At 38.7% G+C, this 20232-nt stretch overlaps 1 protein-coding gene across 1 annotated transcript in view; it reads right to left on the bottom strand.

Annotated features, from left to right (window-relative positions):
• Positions 1–18097: 18097 nt before the first annotated feature.
• The window catches only part of EMP1 (epithelial membrane protein 1), a 29496-nt gene continuing 27361 nt past the window's right edge, over positions 18098–20232 (bottom strand). The window contains exons 3-5 of the mRNA XM_044678469.1: positions 19572–19668; positions 19326–19466; positions 18098–18279 (exon numbers count right to left, since the gene is read on the bottom strand). Of these exons, the coding sequence (XP_044534404.1) occupies positions 18098–18279; positions 19326–19466; positions 19572–19668 (420 nt within the window). The remainder of the gene's footprint in view (positions 18280–19325; positions 19467–19571; positions 19669–20232) is intronic.

Here is a 20232-nt window from a genome sequence, read left to right on the forward strand (position 1 = left end):
GGAGGAACAGTGGAATAGACTTGGGGTAAGTGACCTCAGCAAGACATGAGAAACACAAAAAGCCCAGCTTTTGGGACAAAAATCCACTATTTGACAAAAACTGCTGGGAAAATTGGAAAATAGTATAGGAGAGATTAGGTTTAAATCAACATCTTACACCCTACACCAAGATAATTCTGAATGGGTGAATGACTTGAATATAATGAAGGAAACTGTAAGTATATTAAGTGAACACAGAATAGTATACTTGTCAGATCTTTAGGAAAGGAATGATTTTAAAACCAAGCAAGAGTTAGGAAAAAATTACAAAATGTAAAATAAATAATTTTGATTAATTAAATTAAAAAGGTTTTGTACAAACAAAAACAACGTAACCAAAATCAAAAGGGAATCAACAAATTGGAAAAAAAAATTTATAACAAAAAACTCTGACAAAGGTCTAATTACTCAAATATATAAGGAGCTAATCAATTGTACAAAAAATCAAGCCATTCTCCAATTGATAAATGGACAAGGGACATAAATAGGCAATTTTCAGATAAAGAAATCAAAACTATCAATAAGCACATGAGAAAGTGTTCTAAACCTCTTATAATTATAGAAATGAAAATTAAAACTCTGAGGTACCACCTCACACCTAACAAATTAGCTAAAATGACAGCAAAGGAAAGTAATAAATGTTGGAGGGGATGTGGCAAAATTGGGACATTAATGCATTGTTGGTGGAGTTGTGAATTGATCCAACCATTCTGGATGGCGATTTGGAACTATGCCCCAAGGGCTTTAAAAGAATGCCTGCCCTTTGATCCAGCCATACCATTGCTGGGTTTGTACCCCAAAGAGATCATAGGGGAAAAGACTTGTACAAAAATATTTATAGCTGCGCTTTTCGTGGTGGCAAAAAATTGGAAAATGAGCGGATGTCCTTCAATTTGGGAATTACTGAATAAATTGTGTTCTCTGTTTGTGATGGAATACAATTATTTTCAAAGGAATAATGAACTGGAGGAATTCCATGTGAACTGGAATGACCTCCAGGAATTGATATAGAGTGAAAGGAGCAGAAACAGGAGAACATCGTATACAGAGACGGATACACTGTGGTACAATCGAACATAATGGAATTCTGTACTAGCAGCAATGCAATGACCCAGGACAATTCTGAGGGACTTATGAGAAAAAATGTTATCCACTTTCAGGGGAGTAGAAACACAGAAAAAAATTGCTTGAACACATGGGTTTAGAGGGATATTATTGGGGATGTTGATGCTAAATCATCAACCCAGTGCAACTATCAATAATATGGAAGTAGATCTTGATCAATGATACATATAAAACCCAGTGGAATTGTGCATCTGCTGCAGGAAGGGAAGGGAAGATTTTGGGGGAGAATGAAAGAACATAAATCATGTAACCATGGACAAATATTCTTTTTTTTTTAAACCCTTAAGTTCTGTGGATTGGCTGGTAAGGGTAGACAATGGGGGTCAAGTGACTTGCCCAGGGTCACACAGCTGGGAAGTGTCTGAGGCCGGATTTGAACCTAGGACTTCCCGTCTCTAGGCCTGACTCTCAATCCACTGAGCTGCCCACCATGGAAAAATATTCTGAAAAAGCAAAAAAAAAAAAAAAAAAAAAAAAAAAAAGACAATGGGGGAGAATAGATCCGGATCCCATGATTAATTGATATTCCACATACATACATACATACCTTTCCACTGAAGAAACTTTAAAACATAAAAGGCAGATAACTGAGAGATTAAACTATTAAAATATTAAATGGGGACAACTGGGTAGCTCAGTGGATTGAAGCCAGGCCTAGAGATGGGAGGTTCTAGGTTCAAATCTGGTCTCAGACACTTCCTCACTGTGTGACCCTGGGCAAGTCACTTGACCCCCATTACCTAGCCTTTACCACTCTTCTGCCTTGGAACCAATATACAGAATTGATTCTAAGATGGAAAGTAAGGGTTTTTAAAAAAAAAAAAAAGATATTAAATGAAGAGCAAAGAATTAAAAAAAATTGGAATGAAAGAGTAAAGCATGTTCAAAGATATACAAAATGGATTAATAAGAAATGAAACTTTGATGGCGAACTTATAGCATACATGCCTAAAAGGGTATGCAGTACCCCCCTACCCCGACCCCTCTGTGAGTACACCTGCAGTCACCCAGCAGAGCTTGTTACTAGAAAGCCAGAGGGATTTAGGGCAGAACTGCTCCCCTCCCCATAAACGGGAGAACTTTCCTCACTTCCCCCAACCCCCTGCCCAGCAGCCCACTGGGAATACTTCCTTCCTCCCCTGTGTTGGATAAGCAGGGGTACAGAACGCAGGGCACAGCACTTGGTCTTTGAAGGGGTGGGCACAGCACTCAGTCTAGGGAGTAAAGGGGGGTGGGGGAGAACCTGGCCCTCCATCTCTAAAAAGTTTGCCATCACTTCCCTAGAATGTATGTATGTTAAAGTCTGAATTTTTAGTAAATAATTTTCATAGGTTTGGTATGTGCTTTGGACAGGGTAGACAAGTCTAATTTTCTGTCTATTTCAGATTTCTCCCTTTCTCAGGTTATGCTGTGAAATGGAGAATTGTATGTGGGGAACAGCTTGTATAAATGCTTGGAAGAAGAAAGTACAGGACAAATTTTACTAGAACATAGTATATGTAAAAGAGAATAATGTGAAATGAGGCTACAAAGATAGGTTGGAAGCAAAATGTCAGAATAAAAATTACAGGTTAAATTTTTTTTTACTCTATAGGCAAAGTGAACCACTGAAGCTTCTTCAGGAAAGGAATAACATGAACATCAGGAGGAGGATTTTGGCAACTCTGTGAAAGATAGATTAAAAGTAGAGACCAGAAGCTGGGAGTCTGGGTAGGAAGCTATTGTAGGCTGAACTAATTCAGGTCAGTCTGGTTCTCTGGGTTTGAATTAGAACAAAATGAGACACTTATAGACTATTTAACAAAAGGAGGCTGACTTAACTATAGCAGGGAAAGAATACTCAACCAGGATATAGAACCGATTTGATAGACAATAGCCCTTTTTGTCTCTATAGAGAAGCACATCTGGTCAGCAGGATGTGTTGGATTTGGTGACGCAGGTGACATGGAATCACTCACCAAGTCTGACGGGCACTGACTCACTGGGTTGACATTTTATGACTCAGGTGACCAGGAAGCCGTCCGGTCCCTTGGACCAGCGGAGTCTCAGGGACAACTTCCAGGACTCTTAGATAAGAAATCTGTCCTACCCTATGAAGTTATTGCTCTTACCAAATAGACTATTTCAACAAACCAAGTGAAAGGAAATAAGAGTTTGTACAAGGATGATTATACAAGGGAGTGGAAAAAAAAAAAGATAATTTTTTCTAAGCGGAGGTAGGTTTGAACCCAAGAACTTCAGCCCTGCTGCTCAATCCACTGAGCCACATCTGCTCCTGGATTACCTCTTAATGATTGTGCAACTGAATGGCCTTGAAAAGCAGGATGGTTGGCTCTCCTCAGGACTCCTTCTCTTCACTCCCCCCCAGCTTATGTCGTACTGATCCTGACAAAGAAACTGCACCTCTTCCTTTCTTTGCCAGGACTCCTGGAGAATGGCAACTTGTGGCCATTAAATGCTTACATGTGGCCCAAAAGGTGAAATTTTGAGTGGACACTTTCTGAGCTTAACAGATGGCAGCAAATGAAGCATCACTAGATCTCCTGCAGAAGGACATAAAAGACATTGAGATGCATGCCCCAGCTAAATCCCAAGATCATTAGTTCTCAAGTCCGGGAGTTCTAAGGTTCTCAAAAGAGGAAATGATTTTCTGATACAGAATAATATTTGTAGGAAAAAAAAGGGAGTTTCTCTGCAATGTTCCTGTGCAGCTCAGTACTTGGAGAGTAAAGCCAGTGAGTTATTCAGGCAATGTAAGTTCTATAGGAAGGAGATCATCTGTTCAGCAACACCCAAAGAAGTTCACTTTTTGAAGGAAGTCAAAACCACAGGGTGGCACTATGAGTATGGAAGACGCTCTATATGACCCTGTGGAAGAACGTGATTTCACTGGAAAGTCTAGGTATTTCCCTGATAACAATTCCAAGTTCAGTTCCTGATGGGAAAATGGTGGACTAAGTATCATGTCTGTTTCTGGATTTATTTAATTCTGTATCTGTTCTGTATTAAATCTTTTGTAATTTTTACCCTTTCTATGGGATGAAACAAAAGTTGCTCCAAACTTGATATCCATACTGAACCTTGAGTCCTAGGATAGGCACTAGAAACCATTTTCCCCTCTGGGAAACCTAGACACAAATTATACTTCGTGAATACTAGATATTCCTGAACAACTCCAGGTAGGGGCAATGAATCAAAAAAGAAATAATAAAATCCTTTTGGAATTAATCCATCCATATGAGATGCAATCCATGTGAGTCCAGAGTCTGGGGGAGACCTTGGACCACAGAGTATATATACTAATTATGTACATATTTAACTAATTTTATTCAGATCTCCTGTTGCTTCTTAATTCAAATCAACTAGCATTTAGCACCTACTATGTGCTAGTAACAGGTAAAACAAAATTTTTAAAATGAAAATAACGCCTACCTTCAACATATTCTGCTGGAATTAGGAGAGAGAATTGTTAATAATTGGGTGATGAAGAATGGTGTGGTGGAGGATGTGAAATAAAGTCTGAATGGAGCTATGGATTCCAAAAGGCAGAACAGTAAGATATGGATTACTGTGTATGGGGATTGGCAAGCAAGGTAATCTGGCTGGATCATAGAATGCAGGAACAGAAACAATGTGAACTATATGGAAGGCTAATTTGAAGCCAGATTATAAAGGATCTGAAATACCAAAAGAGAGGAGTTTATGGTTTATTATAGAGAAAATGAAGTCACCGAAACATTTTTCACCTGGGAAGGTTTGAAGTTACACAGCTACAATCTGTATGGTTCTTCTTTACCACCTCCAATCACATGAAGTTTTGGTCTAGTCTTATTAGACCAGGCAGCAGGTTTTTTAAAAATCTGTAACTAAATATGAAATCTTGTTTTCTGAGAGCCCAGAGGTTATGATATGGATTGAGAGCACAAGTGGAGTGGATACTTTAGATTAGGTGAAAAGGTTGACTGCAGGAAAAAGAGGATAGATAGATGAGAACACAGAAACTTTTAGGTATGACAGAGCTCACGGTGGGTGATTTTAATCTTGTCAATAGTCAGTAATTCTGCTTCTGGACTCCTCTGGGCATGAGGGAGGGCATCTAGGTGCCCCTTCTCAGACATAACAATGTATTGCATTGCCATTCCATGTTTCTGGATCTCTGGGACACAGTATTTCTTTCTTTAAGGAAAAAAAAAACACAAAAAATTCATACCTTCTTTCTTAAACTCAGTACTGTGTATTGGTTCCACACAGAAGAGCAGTAAGAGCCAGGCAATGGGGGGTAAGTAACTTGCTCAGGGTCACACAGTAAGAAAGTGTCTGAATTCAGATTTGAACTCAGGACCTCTGTCTCTAGGCTTGGCTTTCGATCCACAGAGCCACCTACCAGACCAACAGGGGTATAGTGCTGCTATTCCCCAAGCACATGCTGATACTTTGAGGGCTATGGTACCACAGAAATCTTGAACCTTTTAATCATATGCCTTGATCAGCAAAGCTCCTCTTATCTCCACATGTCTGCCAGCACTTATTGCTCAATGATGAATATGCCCTCCTTACATCTGAGAAATAATGAACTTTGCTGAAGAAAAACACTCCCCTATCAGATTCCTGCTAGCTGCTCCCTTATTGACTCAACCCTGCCTCTGTAGTATCCCACTCCAGACCTGACTTTCCTTTCCACTGTACTCTCCAGAGTTCTGATTCTATAATTTGTGAATTTCCTTTCATTTAAAATCTCTTCATTCCACTCCTCACACTCATTGAAATCTGATTCTAGCCCCTAATTGCCACAATGATCTTGCATCCTTGGTTATCATTGGTTAGGGAACTTGTGAAAAATGTAGTGGGACTGAAACATCAGGGGAAGGGTAAAACATCTCCAGTGTAGGAAAAACCTTGGAAAAAGAATGGGTATGAGAACATGCAGTAGCACCAATGGCCAACAGATTGTAAATAGAGGAAAGTGCTACCCAGAACTTAATATAATCATGAGCAGATGGAATCTTGTCTAGCTTACCCATTTAGGGTGATTGCAAAGAATTTGCTGGCACCTGGGATCAGGTGAATTTTTCCTCTCTTCTCTTTGTCTTCCTCCTCTGACTCAAGCAAATTGGCATCATAATCTTGAATTTTTTTTCATTTCCTGACTACACCTTTACATTAACTTTTGTGTTCAAATAAAGATAATAAGATTTTTGTTGCATTATAAGTGAGTGTTTGATATCACTGAGAGGACTACCCTGTGGAGAAGGAAAAGGGAGAATCTATAGAAATATATCCCTAGATTTAACCACATGGCTGTATTGAAACTCTTCCTCCCTCTCTCTGTGAAGATACAGAGAAGTTTCATTAGTGCTCATTATACCTTAACACACACACCTCCACTCACTGATTCCATTATGAAAGCTGAAATATTCCTTGCTCCCCAGTGCCACTACTGGACTCTCCTTCTACTATCAACTATCAGCATCTTTTCTTCATTTGAAGTCTGCTTTACCCAAATTTGTCATCTATTCCAAACCCCAGTGACTATTTGATAATAGGTTCCAGGACATTATCCCAGAACATCATGCTCCATAAGTTCAATGCCAAGTTCACTATCTTCCTCTTCACCCTAACTCCTGTTCTCATCCTGGAAAAAATCAAAATATATATTGATGCTCTCTCAAAAATCCTAACTTCCCAATCTTTCAGTTCCCATAACCTAATCAACTACTCCAACTCATCTCCACTTGGATGGTCAGAACCTTGATCTCACCATCAGTTACATCCATGTTCAAAAACTCTGAAATGTCACCACTCCATTATAGTCTTCTATTATTAAACCTCTCTCTGTGCCTCACAATTCTTAAATCTATTCTTTATCCTCATTATCACCTGTAGTCCCTCCACCTATCAGCCTTTTCCAAGACCATCATCTCTATTCTTCATGCATTCTCCTGTCTTCCTAATTCTGATATCTTAATGAATCAGTTCAACTCTATTCTATCCTGTAGATTCAATTGTTACCTAGTTTTATTACTGCATACCTTGGCAACTCAACCCTTGATGATTCATAACATCTACCTGCTTTGCTCTCAATTATTGTACTGGTGAATGGAACAAGATGAAGTCACAAAACTATACTCACTGGGCCTTCTATAAACATATGCTACCTAATCTTGGATGGATGTTCACATTGCAAGACAAGGCTCCTAGCATAGAAGTGTCCCATCCTTACTCCTCTCCCTTTCTTCTCAACTAAGAACCTCAACTCAAACTTCACCAATAAAATTAAGGTCATTCACCACTATGTCCATTTTCTCTTCTCCTCATCTCATATGTTCTGGACATAATATCCAACTAACTTGTCCTTTATTTATGTCTGATTTAGAGATGGTTCTTCTCTTTTCCAAAACCAATCCCTCTTACATGTACCCTAGATCCCCTCCCCTCCTTTCTTCTCCAATAAATTTCTCCCTCATCTCTCTATTCTTAAATGTCTCTGTATCAATTGGTTACTTCCATGCCACTTATCAACATTCCTAGGTCCCCTTGATCCTTAAGAAGCTCTCATTAAATCTCACCTGTCTCACTAGTGATCTCCTCTTTTCAGCTAAATTCTTGGAAAATACTATCATTTTCTCACTGCCTCTTTTAACCCTCTTTTCTTTTCTTTTCTTTTCTTTTCTTTTCTTAACTTCTACTAAACTTAGAATCCTTGCCTTCTTTCAAGACTCATTTCACATATCAGCTTCTATCCAAGCCCTTTCTTTGCCCACCCCCCCATATGCTAGTCTTCCTTTCTAAGAAATATATATATATAAAATCTCTTTGGGGTACAAACCTAGCAGTGATATGGCTGGGTCAAAGGACAGGCGTTCCTTCAAAACCCTTTGTGTATATTTCCAAATTGCCCTCCAGAATGACTGGACCAATTCACAACTCCACCATCAGTATATTAGTGTCCCAATTTTGTCTCATCTCCTCTAATAAATTACTACTTTCCTTTGCCGTCATATTGACCAATCTGCTAGGTATGAGGTGGTACCTCAGAGTTATTTTCAATTACATTTCTCTAATCAGGAGGGATTTAAAACACTTTCATGTGCTTATTGATAGTTTTTATTTCATCCTGTGAAAACTGCCTATTCATGTCCCCTGACCATTTGTCAATTGGGGAATGGCTTGATTTTTTGTAGATTTGACGTAGTTCCTTATATATTTGGGAAGTTAAACTTTTATCAGAGAGTTTTATTGTAAAAATTTTCTCTCAGTTTGTTGCTTTCCTTCTAATTTTGGTTGCATTGGTTTTGTTTGTAGAAAAACTTTCCAATTTGATATAATCAAAGTCATTCATTTTACATTTTGCAATGTTCTCTATCTCTTGCTTGGTCTTCAATTCCTTCCTTTCCCAGAGATCTGACAGGTATACTAATCTATGTTCACCTAATTTATTTATAATTTCACTTTTTATATTTAAGTCATTTACCTATTTTGAATTTAGCTTGGTATAGGATGTAAGATGTTGATCTAAACCTAATTTTCCCCATACTATTTTTCAATTTTCCCAGCACTTTTTGTCAGATTGTGAGTTCTTCTCCCAAAAGCTGGTGTCTTTGAGTTTATCTAATTCTAGCTTACTGAAGTCATTTACCCCTAGTCTGTTCTATTAATCCACCCTTCTATCTCTTAGCCAGTACCATATTGTTTTGATGGTCACTGCTTTATAGTACAGCTTAAGATCTGGTACTGCTAGGCCCCCATCCTTAACATTTTTTTTCAATATTTCCCTTGATATTCTTGATCTTTTGTTCTTCCAAATGAAGTTTGTTATAATTTTTTCTAATTTTATAAAAAAGTTTTTTGGTAGTTTGATAGGTATTTATTTACATGTTATCATTTTCCCCCCACAAACCCACTAAAATGTAAACCCCTTGAGGTCAGGGATTATTTTTCCATTTCTTTTTTTCCCCAATGCTTAGCACAGTGCCTGGCACAGAGTAAGTATTTGTTGATTATTTGTTCATGCATGTTTGTTAATTAATTATAAGCTAGCTTCCTAGATCATCATTCAACTGAAATGGCTCTCTCCAAAATTTCCATTGACCACTTCATTGTAAAATTTAAAGGCTTTTTTCTCAATTCTCATCCTTCTTGATTTCTCTATAGCATTTTATATTATTTGTACCTTTAACAACACTCTTTCCTTGACCTAGTCTACTCTTTCCTCTATATTACATTCATTGGTAATTTCATTAGCTCCCATAGCTTCAAGTATCATCTTTATGAACATTACTCCCATATCTACACACCTAGAACTGATCTTTCTCCTAAGCTCTAGTCTTAATACTATGTATTGTCTTTTAGATATTATATATTTGGATGTCATGTAGGCATCTTAAATTCAATATATCCAGAATAACGTATATCGTCTTTTCTCCAACCATATTCTTCCACTGAATTTCCTTATTATTGCTGAAGACACTACCACCCTCCCAGTTACTTTGGGTAACAAACATGGTGGTGTTATTCTGTTAAGGCCACCTCACAGAAACAAATTGTATTGTTTCTTTCTTCACATTTCAGATAAATCCCCTCTCCCCAGTTACCTAGCCGCCACTCAAGTTGGAGACTTAATAAACATTTGCTTGAACTATTGCAGTAGCCTTCAAACTATCTGTTCAAAGCAAGTCTCTACTACTCTATTCCATATTCCAGAGCTGTCAAACTGCAGAGGTTGCCAAAGACTTTCAAAAGACTTCATCAAAGCACAGTTCTTAATTTGCCACCTCCCCAATAAATGCCACTGGTTCTCTAAGATCAAAAATAAAATCCTTCATTTAGCATTTAAAACTCTTCACTATCTAGCCCCTTCCTATTTTTACAGTCTTTTTATACTTTACTACTCTCTACCAATCCTACAGTCCAGCCACACTGACCAATGAACATTCTCCATCTCCTATTTCCAAAACTTTATGTTCACTGTTTCCCCATAGTTTGAGTGCTCCAGTTGCACACTAACATCATTTGCAATCTCTGGTTTATTTCAATACTCTGCTGAATAGCCTTTCTAAAAGGAGGTCTTTCTAAAACCATTAGCTGGAATTACTTTCCTCTTTAAAGTTATTTTATATGTACTTTGTGTATATATCTTGTATGTATTTATAGATTTGTACAAGTTGTCTCCCCCATTAGACTGCAAATTCACTGAAAGCATGACCTGTCCCCCCCCCTTTTTTTATTACTAGCTCTTTGCCTGGTTGCTGGTACGTAGCTGTTTTTTTCTTCCTGCATTTCGAAGAGCACCAATGACATCGTTGAGTGATGTCTTGACTTGCAAGTGAATTGAATTTAAGTGAGCCAGAGTTCACAATGTCATTGGTCTCTCTCTCTATTCCATAGTCACAAAAGTCCAGTGGCAAAAAGTCAAGATGACTAGCCATGGACCAGGATTCAGTGGATGACCTTGGCATCATCTATTTATGACCAAGCTCTAAGTGGTCCACAGCACCTGCTTCAACCATCTTCATAACCATTGGAACAAATTATTCTCATGTACCCATTCCTCCTCAGCTGTCAAATGTTCAAAACAGAACAATGGTTAGTAGCAGTTGTAAGACGTATATTAACCTGACTCCTTGACTGTGAGTAAGAGGGCATAAAGAGGGTAGCAAATGATATATTACTTTCAGGGACAAACAGGGTTTCAAGTAGTACCAATAAAAATGGAAGAGGTAGAGAAGGAAGAGTTCATGGATAAAAGAAATTTATTTAGAATAGAATGGGAGGGGGCAGCAAGGTGGCTCAGTGAATTAAAAGCCAAACCTAGAGATGGAAGGTTCTGGTCAAACATGGCCTCAGACACTTCCTAGTTCTGTGACTCTGAGCAAGTCATTTAACCCTGATTGCCTTGCCCTGGATTGCCTTGCCCATATCAATCTTATGCTGCTGTGGAGCCAATACTTAGGATCAATTCTAGACAGAAGGTAAGGTTTTTAAAAAAAGAATAGAATGGGGTAGGGAGTATAGAAGGGAATAGGCAGGAATTAGACAATAGCAGTATTGATGTAAATATATATGTGTAATATATTACATAATATATTATGTAATATAGCATAATGCCTTGTATTTTAGTTGGAGGAGAAACATAGGGAAATGAGAATAGAGGAACAAGAGGTTGAAATTTTAGGATCCAGTTATGCTTCACTTCATTTCCTTCTCTCTAGCCATCTTCCTAATATCCTCAATCCCAGATGGAACCAGAAAATATGCCTTGAATGTTTTTAACCATTTTATCTCCTGAACTTTTACCCTGTTCTCTTAATTAGTGACTACCTCACCTGGCCTAGTATTTCAGGCATGTTCTGCCTAGGCGTCACTTTACTTCTTACTCCCTGACTATCTTCTCAACATACTTACTAGCTGTTTACCACTTTCACTTACAACTCCCCCTATCCAGCTCTGGAACCATGAACAAATCAATTCTGCCATTTTTCCTAGAAGGGATATGTCATTATACTCTCCTATGGCCCCATTCACCATCTTTATAACTTTTCTGGATCCAAATACCCCTCCCTAGCTACCATTCTAATATGTGTATTTTCACTCTTTAGTTGAATGTAAGCATAGGGAGGGCAAAGGTTATGTATGCAATACTTTTATATTTATATCTTCAGTGCTTAACACACTTGGTACACAGTAAGTAGTTAATATATTCTTTTTCTTTCATTCAATCACTTCTTATGGCAAAGAGGAAGAGGGAATATCAAGTAGACAAAACAGAACACAAAACATAGAATAGAATATCTAGATTAAGATAATTTATTTCAATTCCCTCACTTTATACATGAGGAAATTTGAGGGATCTTTGCTTCTCTATCCCTTGATCAACTCTCAGCTTCTTTCTCATTCTTTCTTCTGTGATCTTCTAGTTCCCACATTTGCTTTCCAGGTCCAGCTCCCTCCAAAGTTGTTTCTACAGTCTTCTCTCCTTATGGTTTGCCTACTTATGTTTATTAATCACTCCTACCCTCTGATCACTCAAATCCTTGGCCAAATCCATGGTCTCCCCCCAACATATATTCTGAATATTCCACAGATAAAGTGGGTGACTAGAGGTAAGAATAAATACCAATGTTCTCATTAGAATGTAATTATGATGGTGCCTTCATAGATCCTCTCTTTCTATTAATTCTATTGATGGCTTCTTAGAGAGTGTAATATTTAGGGCAGTGATGACAAACCTATGGAACAGGTGCCAAGGATGGCATACAGAGTATTCTCTGGGAGCACCCCCCAAGTTTGTTACTAGAAAAGCAGAGGGACCTTGGGGCTTAAATCTTTAAGCCTACTGCATTCCCCTTGCCCATCATCTTCATCAACAACCCTGATTTAACCCACAATAAATTATACCACAGTCAGATAAAGGATTCCAAGTTTATTCACAGACAAGGAGGGGAAGAGGGTCTGTGAGCAGGTGAAGGCAGAGCTGCTCCCCTCTCAATAGTGGCTGATGGCATTTTTTCACATCCCTGCCCCTCTGTCCAAGAACTCAATGGGAGTGCACAGCAGGTAAGGTGGGAGGCTCACAGGCAGCAGAGCTGGAGGGGAGCAGAGAGCTCAGGCCACTCCCTTCCCTCTCTCTACACTTGCTAAGGACATTCCTCACTTCACGCAACCCTCTACTCAGCACCCCAATTGGAGTGTTTCCTCCTTCCCCTGTGTGAGGTAAGGGTGGGAGCAGGGAGCACCGAACACTCGATAGGGGTTGGGGGGGGCAAGCACAGCACTTGGTCTGGGGGGGTGGGATGAATTGGGGCCGGGCATTCCATCTGTAAAATGTTCACCATCACTGATTTAGGAATATGGCAATCAGGAGTATACTGTAGGTGAAAGAAAACATTGGTTGAACATTCTTTCCAAGGATTCTTTGCAGTAATGATTGCAAATGGTTGAAATACACTACTATTTCAATTATATTGTATACAAAAATATAATTATAGACTAGCTTGGGAACCTAGCTATCATTTAAAATAGTTTTGAATTTGGAATTAATTGTTTTCCTATTGTGTCATATGACTTTATTATCTATTGAAATCTTCAGAATTCCAGGAAGTTAGGTGTAAGCGTATCCTAAGAATATGAAATTTTCTATATTATATCAGACCTATGACTGACATCATACAGCCCAGGACTGTCTGACATAATATCAAGGGACCTATTATAGAAAACTGTTGTTCATGTAAAATTAATATCAGAGAAAGAGAAGGGATAGTGGGAAAGAAGGTGAAAAGGAAGGAGAAAATTTGAAACTCAAAAAAATTTTAATGAATGTTTAAAAATTTCTTTTTATATGCAATTGGTTAAAATTAAATATCAATAAAATGTTGTAATTCAACCTGAAAATGTTCACAAAACATACTACTTTCCCCATAATCCATTATCAATGTTTGAGTAATCTATTGCTCCTTATGGATCTGACAATTCCATGATTCTAACTTAGCTGAAACTTTTTAGAAGTATTTATTTTTTCAATCTGTATTGCCTGTGGTGATATTGAGTTCAGTAATCTTACTACCAGCTGTGTAGAGTAATAGTGCCTTCTTTATGTCCTAAATTTACTTTTTTTCCTAATCTCAAATATATTTTGTAAGGCAGACAACAGGAAAAAGAACTTTCCTTTGAGTTTCTAGTAGTTTTCTGGTGTTATACAGAATGTTTTTATCCTAAAACACTACCACAATCCACAACCTGGACTAGTATCTTCAGGGAACACTCTTTAATGAGCCATCCAAAGAGTCCACAGAGACTTCCAAGGTCAGGTTCCTGAGGGGTAACTGGTAACTTAAAGTTGATTGTCTTGCTTAAAGTTTATCATATCTATTCATGTAATTTTATAGTTTTTCTCTATTGGAAGAGGAATTTCACTGCCTTAAAAAAATCTATAAACCTAAATATTTTTATCCATCTCTTTTTAAAATCAAATATTAAAATACTTTTAAAATGGCAGAAAAAATCCTCAGAAATTCTTAAGATTTCTCCATTCTAAATAATGCCTGATTATTTTAGCCTTTTATTTCCTGTGGCTCTGAGAGAAGAGAGGATGTCCTATAGGTAACAATATTGAACAAAAGAGACTATTAGTGAAGGGATTCCAGTATATCATGGAGGGAAGATTCCAGTATATCATGGAGGGAAGAATTCTTGACTTGGATGTCTTAGAGGGGTCAGGATGGTGGTGAGAGGAGTAAGAAGAGGGAAACAGAGAGACAGAGAGACAGAGAGATAGAAACAGACAGTCAGAATGTGGGGCAGGGTGGGGGAGAAATACTACAACAGAAGCCCAGGAGAAAGCATGTCTGAGAGGTATGAGCAGGGGTGTACTGAAGTCAGCTCTAATCAGCAAAGAAAGTGTATTGTTAAATCAGTGTGAGCATTTACACCTCAAAAATTGGCAAACTCTGCAAATCAGGGCTTGATTTATTATTTTGTTTGTTTGTCTAAAACTGTTTGTCTTGAATTAAGAAAGTGATGGAGAAAATGTCAGTAAAGTAAATTAAACTTAACAGTGTGAATGAAGCAGGACAAAGTCAGCTTCCTTTTGGGAGAGCCTGCTGTCAAACATTTACCAGTATAATAATGGGGAAAGGTCTCCAACGGGTATTGACCAAAGGATCTTGAGAGATAGAAGACTATTTCATACACCCTGAAATCAGCCTCATCATGCCAGCTTTGGTGACATAAGCATTACAGCAGTTTATTCTTTCTTATCTACTTGATTTCATTATTATCTATTTTACTTTATACGTGTTCTTTCTTAACTATGGAATAAATGCCATCCTCCCCATCCCCCAGAAAGATAAAATACCCAACACTTGGTACAGGAAATGTGTTCCTAAAAAATGGTGTGTGTATCAAACTTGCAAATTAATTCATTTTTAGAATGTACTAAGGGAACTAGCTATTTCAAGGGAAGCTTGTGGTGAATCACTTAACTAAGTAAAGAGCTGTTTTATTTGTAAAGTGAATAATCAATTCTAATGTGTTCATTTAAGAAGTTTTAGTTTTTATATGAGTTTTTTTAAAAAGCAAGGCACACCTGAACTTGATCATATTCTAGCAATTAAAAGTTATTGAACCTTCTGAAGTTGCCTAATAGATAACCAAAGAATAATTTAAATTCCACAAGAATGTTTTCAAGTCAGCATGATGGCATTAAGGCCCAAGGCTCTCCCTCTCACATTTCAAAGAAGAACCAAGTAAATTTTAACCTTCTAGTTGGGGTCGCATGTTTTTATCATTCATACTTTCGAACATTTTTGAAGAATGAAGAGACAAAGTTCATGCAGTGAAGGAAATCAGAATCTATTTTTCAACCTTAAAGTTATAAACATTTGTATCAAAATATTTACAATGACTGTATATGAAATATCTTATTCCACGAAAGAAGCCAAGTACAGTACTAGGACATGCCCACCAATGCAATACAAATTACATAAGAAGGAAATGTCACATAAAAAGAGGGGAATATGATGTTCACTCCAAGTCTTTTCTGACTTTTGTAAGTGACACAAAAATCTCCTTGGTTAACTCATGGAATAAGTGTTTTGGAAGTTATAAAAGCCTTTACTACTTGCCCAAACTTTTCTTGTTCATTAAAACATTACATTGATCAGCCCACAATTTTCCAAGCCAACCTGGCCACCACCTGGTGTCCTGCCCCCAGCATACACATAAAACTAGAATATACACCAGTACTGCTTAGTAATACTACTTTTACATAAGTATCCGCAATCATGGCAGAACAATCCCACACAATTCAGAAAAAAATATATAATAAGTACATGAGATATTGGGAGAGTCGAAGTTAAGTTAGAAGGGAAAGAGGTCTGAAATTCCTCCTCAAGACTGTTTCCTTCACATGGAGAGGGGAAACATCAAGAAAAGAAACCCAGGGTCTGAGATGGCTTTAAATAGCTGCTCTGGCTGTCCCTTTAAGAACCCCACTTTCCCCTCTGCCTACCAGATGAGGAAAGCAATGGCTAGTTGACCAGCAGGAACAGAGTAACTCAATCCTGTGTGTTAATGCCTCTATGGCAGCAGAGCAGTTCAGTTATGATCTGATCAGGTACCATAAGAGTCACTTTATAAGAGAACTCATCTACCTATTAACTAAAATTTTACTTGTCTTGGGGGAATGTTCAGCTTTCTGGCAGAAAGCAAGGAAGCAAGCAATCTGTTCTTGTAACTGAGCTATGACATAATAATACTTTATAATTAGGTAGCACCTTTCACCCAAGGTCCTTTCTGTTGGTTTAATTGAGCTTTGATTGAATTGGTTTTCTTAATAACTAAGCTTCACTACCCTCAATGGTAGAGTTTCTTAACCTGGGGTCCTCAAACCTCCAAGAGGTCTTTGCATTCATTTCAGGGAGTCTGAACTTGGACTGGAAAAAAATTTTTAAATCTTTATTTTCACTTATCTCTAAATGAAATTTATTTATTTATTCTGAACAAGGGTTCATAGGCTTTACCAGACTGTAAAAGGACACACAAAAATGGTTAAGAAGCCCCACTGTAAGGTGAATCCTGGTTGTTATTCACCATCTGATGAATCCTAGTTCTGTGAGCTTCAGTTTCCTGTATAACAAGAAGGCCAGACTAGATAACCTCCAATGCCGGGAAGAGATCTATGAGCCTGGGTCCCCCAAATATGGGAAGCTGAGCCTCAGAAAAATAAAGTGATATACCCTAATATCACGGAAGGAATCAGGGGGAGAACGGTGTCATCAAAGCCCGCCTAGCAGATCCTTGCCCCAATAAATACACTTTCTCTGTTGTCCTTAATGTGGGGGGAGATTTAAAGGAGGGTGGTATAAACAGTTGTATTTACCACCCTTCCATCATGCTATGGGGGGGGAAGGGGGGAAGGAAATCTGCTCCTGTGTAGGTAATTAAAAAATTGAATTCAGCATCAAAAAGAGATCCTAGGAGCATGATTCAAAAGACTTGGTGCTCTTTACAAGACAATCCCTTGGTCCTGTAGTTTGCTTATTACATTCACTGTAGATTTTGTAGTTATAATGGCTTTACAGAAGCTCCTTGGATTTAGACAAGGTGCCCAGCAAACTTCAGTGGTGAGAAGCCTCCATGTGGGTTGAATGTGCGTTTTTGATCAGCTGCTCTGTGGGTAGGGGATGGATTGGAGGGCTTTTGAGGTCCCTTCTGAGTGGGAAATCCAATCAATTCTCTATAACCTCCTAGGGAGCCCTGCTTCTTACTTTGTCTTCCCATAGGAACCTCTGTCTCAATCAGCAAGCATTTATTCAACGCTAAGTGTCAGGTATTGCGTCAGATCCTTGCGCTTACTCGGACTTATTTTTTCTGATTCCTCAGGCTAATCCTAGCAGAGATGATCCTATGCTCGCCAGCGTTGCGGTGTAGGGCCGTCTGGTAACTAACGGGGGGTTCCTATTTTCCTCTGGGTAGGAAGGGAGGGGTTGCTTCCAGATTTAGCACATTCAGCACAAAAATAACACCACGCCGATTGCCAGGAACTTGTACCGCTATTTTAACTCAGTGAAAAAGGTCGGAGGGCTTTCTTGACTCCTGGGGAGGCGAGAACTTCGCGGCTTCTCCAATGCGCTAGGTAGTCGATGGCATGATGTCTGACAAGTCCAACAGAGTTTAGAACAGCATAAGAATAACCTCGGTGGTTTGGGGAAAGCTCTCTGGCCTGCGGGATCCAAGGAGGCTCAGAGCCTGCTTTCTCCGGAGGGTAGCGATTTATCTGAGTGATGAGTCTAGTTCTTCCCCCTCCCACCCACTCCATCCCCCCACCCCACCCTTTATACGGTTCTTCTAGCAGAGCAACTCCCACTTCCCTCTTAGTTTGAACGGCTTTCCCCTCCCAGCCCCTTCCCCAAAACCCCACAGAAAAATTGAAGCAGCCTTATTTCTTTCTAAGGACCAGATAGAGGACACCAATAATGAAGCTAAAACAGAAGCAGATCCAGGCCAGGATGAAGGAGTATCCATGGTGATCAAGTTTATAGGTATTGATATGGGTGGCGTTTCGGCCCACATTGCCATATTTATCAGTGTAAATGGAAACTCCAATCAGAATGCAGAGCCCTGTAGGGATGAGAAAAAGAGAGAAACAGACAGATAGACAGATGACAGACAGAGACAGAGACAGAGAGACACGGCAATATTAAAGTCAGAAACACAATCCTCACTTTTCAGTTTTTGTCTTGTGCAGGGCAAATCATCAAAGGGATTTTTGTGATTTTAAATTCACACTTTCTTTGTTGTTACGCATAATAATGACCTGAAAATATTTAAAACTAAACTTTAAGTCCCCAGCTCAGACCCAAGTAGAAGGACCATAGTTGCTTTCTGCAAAGAAACTGCTAAATTGTCCATGTAGAACAATAAGTATAAACCATTGGAAGCCTAAAGCAACCCAAAGAGCATCATTCCCATCCTAATTCTGAGTGTTGTCTCCATCCACAGCATGTCAAGGCAGGATCTGACTGCTCAGGAATGCGTAGCAAGAGCTATTCAGTCTTCAGACCAAACTGGACAAATTTGGTAATAAGGACAGTATAATGATATCTGCTTTTGTTGTGGCTACATCTTTCCCCTTTTTGAAGAACCCTCCACAGTCCTGCTCACTAAGTAAGTAAGCATAGCAATGGGTGGCTTTTTCAAATGTCTCTTTTCAGAGGATTTTCTTCTGCAAGTAGCAATTGCTTAGTGGCAACCTGTTCTCAAGGACCAAGGCAGCTGCTGGTGCTATGCCTTTAGTTTCATCAAAGGTTCTCAAAGAGTGAACACACTTTTGAGTAGAAGGGAAAATGATAAAAGAGTGTTGCACAAATAGGTCATGCTATTTGGGGTATGTAGCTGGAAGCTCCTACTAGATTACTTATGTTTTCTTTAATGAAAATGTCTCTAATATTTTTTTAAACCCTTACCTTCCATCTTGGAGTCAATACTTTGTATTGGCTCCAAGGCAGAAGAGTGGTTTAAAGGTAAACAATGGGGGTCAAGTGACTTGCCCAGGGTCACACAGCTGGGAAGGATCTTCCCATCTCTAGGCCTGACTCAATCCACTGAGCTACCCAGCTGCCCCCAAAATGTCTCTAAAGTGAAGAGGCTGACTCGAGGACACTTACAACAAACCAGCATGATGGCACCCGAGAGGAAGAACCGGTTTCCTTTCTCCATGGTGAAGAGTTGGAATATGAAAATGATGAGAGAAATGACAGAGAAGATAATGGCCAGGATCATGAAGGCTTGCACGGATTTGAGGGCATCTGTCCAAATATTTGTAATAGAGAGAAAAGATTAAACTTAGCTGGTCTGAAAAAAGGTTCAAGTTTTTTCAAGCTATTGAGATGAAAAACAATGACAAAACGTACCATCACCTCCATACGCTAGAGTCACATCACATTTTTCATTTCGACAGGCACTCCAAAGACCTTCTGAGTAGGTTCCATTCTCGGAAACCATCCAAACCTTAAACCAGAGGAAAAGTAAATAAGTAAAATCTTTGTTAAAGCATACATTTCTAGTACCAAAATACAGTCAGTGTTATGTCTGTGGACACATTTAAGTTGCCCTGCTTTTTCTCAGTATTCCATCTCTGACCTCTGTGTCTCTATACAAAATCTCCATTCATTCCCTCTTTACCTTTGGACCTTGGAATCCATTTTCATTTATTTTATTCATTTAGGCCTCATCCTGGGTATCACCTCCTACTGAAAGTTCCTTTAGGAAACTTTCCGTCACTTCCTAACACTGTGCTCAGTTTTCTGTGACTTTTCCCTTCTCAAATTAAATTAAATTTACATTTTTGTGTTAATATTGTATCCTCCAAGTAGAAAGTATGTTTCTTGAGCATAGAGACTAGTTTTTATTTATTTATTTATTTTGGGTGTTTGTGTTCTCAGCAACTAGGACAATAACTTGCATGTAGTTGGAGCTTAATCAATGCTTATTGAATTCAGTCAGTGACCTGAATCTCCCTGCAAAATTATGCATATTTAATCCTGAGGGATGTGCCTCTTATAAGATAAGACA

This window comes from Gracilinanus agilis, chromosome 5 (assembly GCF_016433145.1).
Source record: "Gracilinanus agilis isolate LMUSP501 chromosome 5, AgileGrace, whole genome shotgun sequence".
Classification (NCBI taxonomy): domain Eukaryota; kingdom Metazoa; phylum Chordata; class Mammalia; order Didelphimorphia; family Didelphidae; genus Gracilinanus; species Gracilinanus agilis.